The sequence below is a fragment of the Leuresthes tenuis genome, unplaced genomic scaffold (assembly GCF_036924035.1).
Source record: "Leuresthes tenuis unplaced genomic scaffold, fLeuTen1.0.hap1 SCAF_7, whole genome shotgun sequence".
Classification (NCBI taxonomy): Eukaryota; Metazoa; Chordata; class Actinopteri; order Atheriniformes; family Atherinopsidae; genus Leuresthes; species Leuresthes tenuis.
The window spans coordinates 10,875,128-10,885,675 of NW_027325361.1; the positions used below are offsets into that span (position 1 = coordinate 10,875,128).

General features: G+C 40.3%; 1 protein-coding gene across 1 annotated transcript; it reads left to right on the forward strand.

Annotated features, from left to right (window-relative positions):
• Positions 1 to 603: 603 nt before the first annotated feature.
• On the forward strand, positions 604 to 8,847 carry slc35e1 (solute carrier family 35 member E1). The gene is made up of 6 exons (XM_072389276.1): positions 604 to 977; positions 3,324 to 3,394; positions 7,538 to 7,675; positions 7,825 to 7,950; positions 8,045 to 8,290; positions 8,465 to 8,847. The coding sequence occupies exons 1-6, from the start codon at positions 650 to 652 to the stop codon at positions 8,690 to 8,692; spliced, it is 1,137 nt and encodes a 378-aa protein (XP_072245377.1). The 5' UTR covers positions 604 to 649; the 3' UTR covers positions 8,693 to 8,847.
• The last annotated feature ends 1,701 nt before the right edge of the window (positions 8,848 to 10,548 follow it).

The following is a 10,548-nucleotide window of genomic DNA, read 5'->3' on the forward strand; positions in this document are numbered from 1 at the left end:
AACTGATTTGATAAACCACTGTGGTGAATAGAAAATGTGGCAGCCATTTTAATAATGTAATCTTATCAATGTTTGCTTTGTTTGTTAGCCCGATACTTTCATTGGAAACCCAAGAACGAGCCGGAGAAATCTTGAAATAGTTCATATGTATCTTACAGAGGTTAGATTTACACACTGCAATTGGCCAGTTATTAGTGACATGAACAGGCCAACGACTGTCCACATCATGTTCTTGGGATGTGATAAACAACGTGTGAGTGTTGTTTCAGGCATGTATCTAATGTAACAGATCTATCTGACAAGATAGAGAAGCTTAATCTGTCCCAGTTACATAGTTCAGTTATGCTATCTTAAAGTCTTGGACCATTTAAGGACATACGTTGCGTAGTATAAGCAGAGTGAACAAGATAGGAACATAGGTTAATTAGAAAAATAGAGAATATGAATACATCATTCTAAGAACAAAGCCAATTATAACAGAAACCCCAAGACAGAGCATGTAATCTTAATTGCAGCGGTTTATAGCAAATAAACGCGTGGTTGTCATATTTTGAAAGTTTTGCCGGATGTGTAGTGACGATAAAACGCTGGCCCCTCCCCCTTGTGCAACCAGACATACCGCCGGTGACTCGTCACTCCGCGGTGGAAGATGGCTGCGGTGGATCGGACCCCGGTCAAGGATGGGATCCGGATAGCTGTGCTCTGTGTGTTTTGGTACACGGTTAGCTCGGGAGGCAACATTGTCAACAAAATCATCCTCAATGGATTCCCCTACCCGGTCACAGTTTCTCTCTTCCACATCCTCTCTATCGTGGTCTTCTTACCGCCGCTACTGCGGGCATGGGGAGTCCCAAAAACAGAACTACCGAGCAGGTACTACCGGTGGTACATCCTGCCTTTAGCTTTCGGAAAATACTTCGCATCCGTATCGGCTCATTTCAGCATATGGAAAGTGCCCGTTTCGTATGCGCACACTGGTGAGTATGGCAGCTCTGTGTTCATTTTGGGTAATTCTGCTCCGCCACCTGGATTCCGGCAGTCTGGGTAACTTGATGATGTGTCCGTACCGTCAGCTGTTGTTAGCTTTGCAGCTAATGCTGATAAACTGTCTACGTGGATATTTAGATAGCTTAAGGGCCTGTTGATTCTTGTAGGTCGTAAACACGAGACTCGTGAGACTAATTATCTTACACTGAGCCTTTTAACTGCAAAGTAACCTGATTTAGTGTCCCCTTTAAGAGTAATAGGCAGCTGTTAGCTTGCGAGCTAACTAGATTTAATCTGATGTACAACGTCAGTGGGCAGGGTCCGACACTGAACCAGGTCTGTATTGCAAACCGGGTCAAGTCTCCCAATTTTAATCTCAGGCCATCACATAAAATTGGATCATAGAACCTTGTTACCGATTTTTTTCTTCATTAGGATAGCTATATGGAGAAACTATGATAAATTTAATAAAGTTAAACTATTCTGTTATTGTATACGGTTCAGTGAGGGAAGAAGGAAAAACAACAAATGAACGATGTTTACATGTGATCAAGAACAGATTCAGATACTAACTATGCTGATTGGCCCCATCTCACAATAATATTAAAGTTGGATTATGTTTAGCAGTCATGTGTTATCACTATTTTGTTAAATATGGGGTAATTTTACTAGCTGAATTGGCACTCAGGATTAGTTTTATATTGACATGAGAAAATATGGAGATACTTGCAAATCATAAGGTGAAGATGTAAAGATCATATTTGACTTGTTTTTTATATAATGTGAATTTGTATTTTGATAATTACAGCCCTTATATGAATGGAGTGTTGTTAAAAGTTCACCCTACTCAGAAATGGAGAGGGTACATGAATTACCAGAATTTCCAGTTACTGTAGACAACTAAATTTTTTTGTAAAAACGTGTTAATTTAACGCTGTCTTTTTGTCTGCCTCACTTAGTTATGATAAAGTCAAAAAATGGAAAAGTTTTAGTGTAATCCAGTGCAGTTTAACAGCAAGAAGACAAGGAATCGAAACAATCGCAGGGTCAGATCAGGGAGCATACTTTAAAATTTTCAGGGACCTTGACACGTATGAATGTTACAAAGTTCATCTCAAGGCAGGGGGACCAGACGCAAGAATTTGACCTGTAAAGCACAGTTTTATACTACGACTTCAAGGCTGTGTATTTTGATTCCTCGTCGCTTGTACGAAGGCAGCGCTTCTCCTTCTGAGGTCTGCAGAAGTAAACGCTACACCACAATGCATAACATCGGAATGATCTTTGTCTTGCTTGCCTTTTGTAGAAGTAAAGAGTTTAGATTTCCCACAAACCCCCTGACAGATATTTATTTTTGAACATGGCCAAGCTGCAGGCACTTGTTGTCCCTAAATAAACTAAGATCTAAGAATAGTTTATCTCAACTCACACTAGTAGAACTAAAGTTTATTTTCTCCTTTTACAACTCTTGTTGTAAATGTTTGGTGGCATTTTTGGAACCACTTCTTCCATGTTATTCATACTTAAATCCCTCTGTGGTCGTGGATTACACTCTCCACTGACGCCTGTAGTTGCGTATACATTTCTTGCATCTAGTTTTCCTGGACTGTTTGAATCGTTGTATCTGGTTGTCAGTCCAATGTGTCATTCAAGGAAAATTTGTTAAAGCTGTTCTACAGATGTGTTATTTGAACTTCAATGTTATGTTTTTTTTAAGGATGGGAGTCCTCTGTTCTTATTATATGTTTCATGTTGTAGTGAGAGGTGTCTCTCAATAAGTGTTCCCTCAGTTTATACAGCAAATTAAAAGTGAGCTCTTCTGTGAAACTGAACAGTAAAACCTGATGTACCAAATGAGTTTTAAACAGATTAAAGTAAATTGTATTGTTAATTTGTCCCCCATGGCATGTGTTTCAGCTGTGTGCAAGTAGACATTTAGAAGTCTTGTTTAAGAGAGACTGAGTGACCACTTTGGGAGCCACAGCAGTCATTTCCGTTTAACCTATAAATTCCTAATTCTACTTGAACGATTAGCTCATCTGTTTCTGAAAATGTGTCTTGATCCTATTAAGCACTTTGTGTCACGGCACTATTGAGCAATGCTTTGTTGTATACACACCTCGGGGTAAAATGAATGGCACATCAGTCAGTGCTAAAATTAGGGGCGTGTGAAGCCCTGACTGACACGTGTAGCGTTGGACATAGTTGTGGGCCTGGTTCTGACGTAGAAGCACGTCATTCTTCCAAACTTCAGTCTTTTACCGTCTACCTGCTGCTGTAAGTTTCTGTCATTTTCAAACTGACATTGTCCCTTCTTGTTTTTGTCACTTTCACAGTTAAAGCCACGATGCCAATATGGGTTGTGCTGTTATCGAGGATTATCATGAGGGAGAAGCAAACAACAAGGGTGAGTGGGTTCAACACATAAAGCACAGCACAATACCCACTCTGTGTCGGTCTGTGTCTGAGACTCAGCAGTGGTGATGTGGCACAGAAGCCCACTGTGCCTGCACCGCTTCTCATATTACGTCCGTGTGCAGGGGTTTTTGTCGCTGACACTGATGAGACGTTTGTGGGAGGGAGGAGGAAGACCAACTTTTCATTCACCTCAGTTTTCTAAGTTGCCTCATAACTCTCTGACCGAGATGAGCAAAGATGTACGCAGAGGAATTTGAACCGGTAGTTCAACATTAATCTGTCGGTTCAAAGTAGAATCAAATTTTATGCAAAAAATACTTGATTAATTCTAATTGAAATATAATATTGCATATATATTCTTCAAATACACTAAAATAAAACAAATAAAAAGGACATCTTTTGGTGCATCTCGCAACTAACAAAGCTAAATGTCTACATGTCCGCTATCGGGTACAGAGTAAAAAGCACATCCCGGGGAGGCCGAGTGTATTGTTGATGATTCTGTTCATTCATTCTGTGAAAGACTGTGCAGGGAAATAGTTCAACTATTTTAAAACAACCTTTCTCATTGTAACAATACAAAAACTTTGGGGCTATTGAGTTAGTTATCATGTTTAATACCATTACAAGACTCAGAGAATTTATAGAGGTCTTTATACTCGAGACAAGCAGAAAACCAGTGTTAAATAGGTGGGATCTTTGGCACTCGGGTGGTGCTTAGTGACAGGCACTTGACTGAGTATCATCTCTGAAAACCATCATCGGTGAACACAGTTTGTTGCTGCATTCACAAATGCAAGTTAAGATGTAAGGGAAGCAATAATGTGGAAAAATTAGATACGTTTTTTCCAAATTAATACTGAAAAAATGCTGATGTCTGTATTACTGAACATTGTGCGGATAACTTGCACATTTGTACAGGAACCATAGATGCTGAACAATACAAGCTGGTTATGGAGGATCACAAGTGGCCATCCAGATGCCGTCTTTTTCAGAGGAAGGCTTTTAATTCTGCACATTCTGCACATATTACAACAACATAGCTCTGTTTGAAAAGAGCCTAAATGCTGACCTTCCTGCACCCTCAATACGCTACAAAGTGAAAACATTTGGTTCACTATGAAACTATGAAAAAATGACCCAAACAGATCAATTCAGCTATTTAAATCTTCTATAAAAATCTCACATCAAGTAGTAACGGGAAAAGATTTTGTTTTCTTATTACAGGAATTTATCTTTTCAGTAATCAAACACTTAAAACCCAAACAGAGTGCTGCTAAAATGAGAGATGATGCAACACAGAGCGACACTTGCATCTTTTATATACAATCTTTAAAATTAGTTGCTGCATTTATAAAAAAAAACAAAAAAAAAACAGTTAAACATCTCAGTTTTAACCTTTCTATTGTTTTCAAATGAAATTAGGGTTTAAAGAAATGCACACTTCTTTGCTTTCTTTTTATTTGGCTTCCAACTCATTTGAAGTAAGGAAGCGAGCCACTTCTTCTCTTATGTCAGGCTCTCCAAGTAAAATTGGGGACACAGGAAGTTCCTTTTCTGAAACACAGCTCACAGTTGCTTACGTAAACTTTACTGTGTGTGCAGCTGACAGCAAAGTCTCCATGTTTGGGATTAGAGACTCTTTATTTGCGACTGTCCATAACCGCTGCTGACGCAGCAAATGTTCCACATTTTGGCAGCTCAGAAATGCTCCAGAATTTTCCATTCTGATGAAGGTACATTTTACAGTCAGTGTTTGCCAATAAGGAGACTTGTGGGTCTAGCATCAGCTCGTCATGTTTACTTTACAGTTCAGTGTTCAGACAGGATGGGTCCTCGGACAGAGTGTGTGCTGAGGGTGTGTCAGTGTGTGAGCAGGGATCCTGTTTGAGCAGCCGTATGCTCAAACTGTGCAGTTAAGAAACCTGAAGTTTAATAAAGCGCATGAGAAGTCAGAGTCACTGAAATAGCACAGTTATTGTAACTCAGAGCTGCGTGTATTCTTCCCAGTTCACTTACTTTACACTCTTTTTCAACTGGTGTTTGCGTGCCGGGCAACAATTCTGGACACACCTCAGAGTAATACAAGAGCACTGGAAAATATGACTCCTCAAACCCATCTGTTTAGATTCCAGCTTATCACTTTTCAGATTGACATAAGGCGCATCTCCTGAAGTGAGATGCAAAAAGAGAAAAAACGTCTCTTCGTGTTAAGGAGTGTCTGCCACTGTGCACTTGTCACATTAAAACAATAAGTGGATGGGCTTTTATGGGATATAGATGGACGATAACCTTGTACATCTTTAAAGTCGACACGTTGCTACCGGGAGCTGCTTCCTTGTTGTGAATGCTGTTTAATCATCAACCATCAGAGCGGTTTAAAGGGCCTGAGGTGTTCTGCTTCAACTTGGGCAGCTGAGTTAACAATTAACACATTTGACCTCATTTCTGTTTTTGTTTCCCTGTTTTTGGTGCAAATGAAACAACTTAAGTTGATAAATCTAGCAAAGAGAGGATTTGAATTGGAATTCAGTATTTAGTGCTGTGTTTTCTCAGTTTCACAGTGAGTGGGTTTCATCACGAATTCAGGTCCTTTCTCACCGTCCAACATGCCAATAAATCTCACATCTGTAGGTGTTGCTTTCAGATGCCAGTTTTTTTTACATGTTGTAAATGCAGTTTCGTCTCGGCACGTGTCGCGTTCGGATAGTTTTTTGACGCAGTTTCTTAATAGTTTTTAGGATTTACATATTTCTTCCAGAGGTGTAAGTGTGGTTGCTTGGATTACACAGACTTTAGGGCTGGAAATGGGACCTCGCAGCTTCTAACCTCTTTTGTGCTGCATATTTTAAACACCCCCACCATCACAATGACTTGGTTTTGTTAGAACAATGCATAACTTTGTAAAATCAGACAAACTTTTGAGGCCTACTTATATTCTTATTCATCTTAGTAGGGCTCTAACAATTTCCCCTTTTTTATTTTACAGTTTACATCTTAGATTAAATGACTTGTTATTGACAACTGCATGCATTAATAAACAGTATGAGAAAATAAAAACTTTAACTACTTCTTACCCTGAGTATCTTTCATTACATTTCTTTTTTATATATATTTCGTAGAAAGAAAGTCTCTCCAGCAGCTCAGTGTCTCTCATCAGAGTTGTTGGCACATGTCGCCTGCCAGCTTTTAGTTTGCTCTTGATAAACTGCAGCTGTCCTGTGGCCTTTGGAAAATATCTACAGTTTCTCATGTGATAGTAGGTGGTTTTTCTGCCAGTTTAGCAGAAAATAATCCACTCTTTGCAATTCAAAACTAAAGTTCCACAAATTCGGTCACCATTTGTTCCACAAGTCCGGTTTATGATGATGTGGAGTTGTTTTGTGGAGCCTTTTGTATTCATCAGGAATTCTGCTGTGATTGCTCCGAATGTGCTCAGATCTTTATTGGGTCAGAATTACAGGCGTAATCTGACTAAACTAATAAAACACACAGTTGAATAGGCGCTCACTGTTGCGGGCTAGAAAAAGGGAACTTTTTGAAGCCTCTGTCAAATGTCTCCCGTTGCTTTTAGTGAGACTTCTTCAACAATTACGAAACATGAATTTTTCCTCTTTCAGAAGTTTTATTGTTGGTTTGCTTTAGGTCATTGTCTTTTTGCATCCTCCAACATCTTCTCAGCTTAATTACTTTTCGTCCTTGTGCACTTTTTTAATTGTTCACGTAATAATTTTAGGGCATCCGTGCTCCAAGATGGCAAAAACAGCTGCCTCTCCACTGTGCTTCCCAGTAGAAATAAGCTTCCAGTGTGTCATGCCTTTTTATCTCCACTTGTCATGCTGTTTTTACCACTGGAAATATTCAATTTAATACATATTTAGAAGTGAGATATGAATCACAAGAGGAAAATGATCACCCATTTAAAGCTTGAGAATGTTTGCTTGAAAAAAGTAACGATTTATTAACTATTGAAATGATTATCTGACTCGGTGCACGAGTCGAGTAAATCCAAGATAGGTGCAGCCTCACATTTTAAGTTGGGAAAACACTACAGGAAAGGTCCTGAGTAATTGATAGAAATGTTCTGTTTCGTCTAACTCTGCCTTCTCGGTCTCTGTGTATCTTGTTGTAGGTTTACATATCGCTCATCCCCATCATTGGTGGAGTGCTGCTGGCCACCGCGACTGAGCTCTCCTTTGATGTTTTAGGATTAATCAGTGCCCTGGCTGCCACGCTTTGCTTTTCTCTGCAGAACATCTTCTCCAAAAAGGTAAACGATCCTCATGTTGTTGGTACGCAGCATGTGATTTCAGCCCACCTCGTGAAACCATTGAAGTGACAGTGAATGCATGAAGAAAAACACCACACATTGTTCCGTTAGAGCAACTATATGTGAAGGATCGCTTTTCCCTCTTAAAGGTGTTGCGTGACACCAGGATTCACCACCTGAGGCTGCTCAACATCCTGGGCTTTAACGCTGTGATCTTCATGGTACCCACATGGGTTCTGGTGGACCTCTCTGTGTTTCTAGTGAACGGAGACCTGGTGAGTATCAAGAAGAGCACTTAAGGGTTTCACATTTGCACTACTTGCATCTTATGATTGTGAGCGACATCTGACATGACTGCTTTCCTTTTAGTCGGACATCTCGGATTCGACGGGTACTTTAGTTCTCCTACTCATCAGCGGCTTCTGCAACTTTGCCCAGAATGTCATCGCCTTCAGTGTTCTTAACCTCGTCAGCCCGCTCAGCTACGCTGTCGCCAACGCCACAAAGAGGATCATGGTCATTAGCATATCTTTGTTCATGTTGCGCAATCCAGTCACCCTCACAAATGTTCTTGGTATGATGACGGCCATTGTTGGGGTCTTCCTCTACAACAAGGTGAGTCATCAGGGCAATTTGATGTCAGTTGGTCTGGTTGTAATGTAGGAAGGTGAAAATAAAGCAAGAGCTTCAATTCAGACTGACTCTAATGTAGATTTTGATGTTGTTCATCTGTTGAGCTCAAGATACTCAGTCACTGAAAATCCACTTGTTCGTTTCCTCTGTCTTCAGGCCAAGTATGATGCTAACGTACAGAAGAAGCTGCTGCCGAGCACCAAGCAGGACACGGTGTCCTTTGACAACCCGGCGCTGGAGAAGATCCACGCCAACGGGTCAGTGCCTTTCCCTCACGGCTTAGAGCAGCAGCACAACTGGAACAACGTGCTGACCGACCACTTCCAGTACAGCAGGCAGGCCTACACGTCAAACTACGGCAGCAACCACCAGTACGTGGTGTAGTGGAGGAGCCGGTCCTCGCTCTGGGCAGCTGTCATAGACTTTGCTGTGTGTAGCCGCCCTCCCAGCAGCGGGTCCGCACGCTCGCTCCAAACTACAGACTGAGGCAAGTGCTGTTTGTTTTGGAAAGTAAAAAAAAAAAAAAGAAAAAAGAAGATGCGTTGGTTGTGATGGGGCAGAGATGTGAGCTCTTCCTTATCTAAACTTTTCTTTTCTTACAGCCATGCTGTAGGTTCTTTTTTTATTTATTATGTTGGAATAGAATGTAGGAAATGGCTTGATGGGAAAACAAAACGCATATCAGCCATTTAGGCCATGTAGGTGACAGATAACGTCATGTTAAACACACTTTTAGATGCACCACAGCTGGTAGACGTCTCAGTTTCTTCTCTGCCCAGAAGAATTTGGTTTTGTTTTCACAAGCAGCCATAATTCTGTTCGATTTCAGCCGTCTGTGGCGGGTTTTCTGTCAATGTCAGTTTACATCGAATCAGAAGCCTGTGATTCCACATTAATATTCTCTGCGTTTTACGTTTAATGTTTATAATTTTTCTGAACGATACACGTATTTTGTTGTGAGGAGAAACGAATTGTTTTATTGTCTTTGGTGAAAAAATCTCGAGGCATCTGGAACTTCAGGGGCATGATTCGTAAAATGAACATTGGATGTGATTTGCTTTTAAGTATGATTTAAAATCAAAATAATATCCAAGTAAATAATAAAAAAAAGCTTTAACTTGTCATGTAGATATGATCTAGGTTTTTTTTTTTGGGGGGGGGGGGGGGGGTTTACAGTTTTCCAAGCCTGTGATGAGCATGAGCTCTGTGAACAATTAACTGCCAGATTCAAGATGTTTTGACCTGAAAACACAATGTTCTGCAAATATTATGTTACATTAGAAAGAAGTATGTGTGGCTGTTGTTTACATCATCTGCCGCAGCTCTGCTTTTCTGCCCCACATTGTTCTCTGCAGCGGTGACCCACTCACATTTTGTCTTTGGCTGACAGATTAATGGGCGCAACCTGGCTTCAGTTTTGGCTACTGAAGCCAGGTAAATCTGTCTTTTCCCCCTGTGATCCATGGATGTTTCCGGCTAAACCCTCATTTGTGTCAGTATCATGTGAGATGAAATCAGGAGCCGTGAGCCCTCAGTTTAAGTCAATTTGTAATATGTTGTTAACAGATGTTAAGTTATAGATCAGATTTTGAGAATCTGATTAAGCAAGTCCTTTTCAAATAAATCAGACACATGCAGATCACCAAGACTGCTGCTCATTTGTGGATTTGGACTGAGAGTTGTTTAACTTTTCATGTAACGGGATCGTGGATGAGAACTTTTATTTGTTTGGTGACATAAAACCTGCAGAACAAATTGGGCGTTCTACAACTTCTTCTGTACTTTGTTTAGAGTTGATAAGCAACTGCTGCATGCTTGCATATGGTGAATGTGGAAAAACCCGGTAAACCTCAACATGTACGTGTTTCCATGCAGACATTAGTTTTTGGTTCAAAAGTACAGATAATTATGGGGATTAGTACAGCTTTACAAAGACTCCATTCATGGACATAGACCTGAGCTGCAGCTGTAGACTCAATTTGACTGCTATAAGCTAATATCCACACTCAATGTAAAACTGCCCACTAAAGAAAAATCTTTTCGGTCTCTGTAAGAAGCCGATGCTCATAAACCTTTTGCAGACCCAGATCAGGAAGATTGAGGTCCTTTAGATGTTTTTTTTTATTTTATTTTAATTTTTTTTACTACTTCTAAATGTCTTTTTCTGTCTTTGACTGAAGAGCGAGACTGGTTCTCTTATCCAGAAGACGTCAGTGACCTCTTCCAGATCTGTCCTGGGG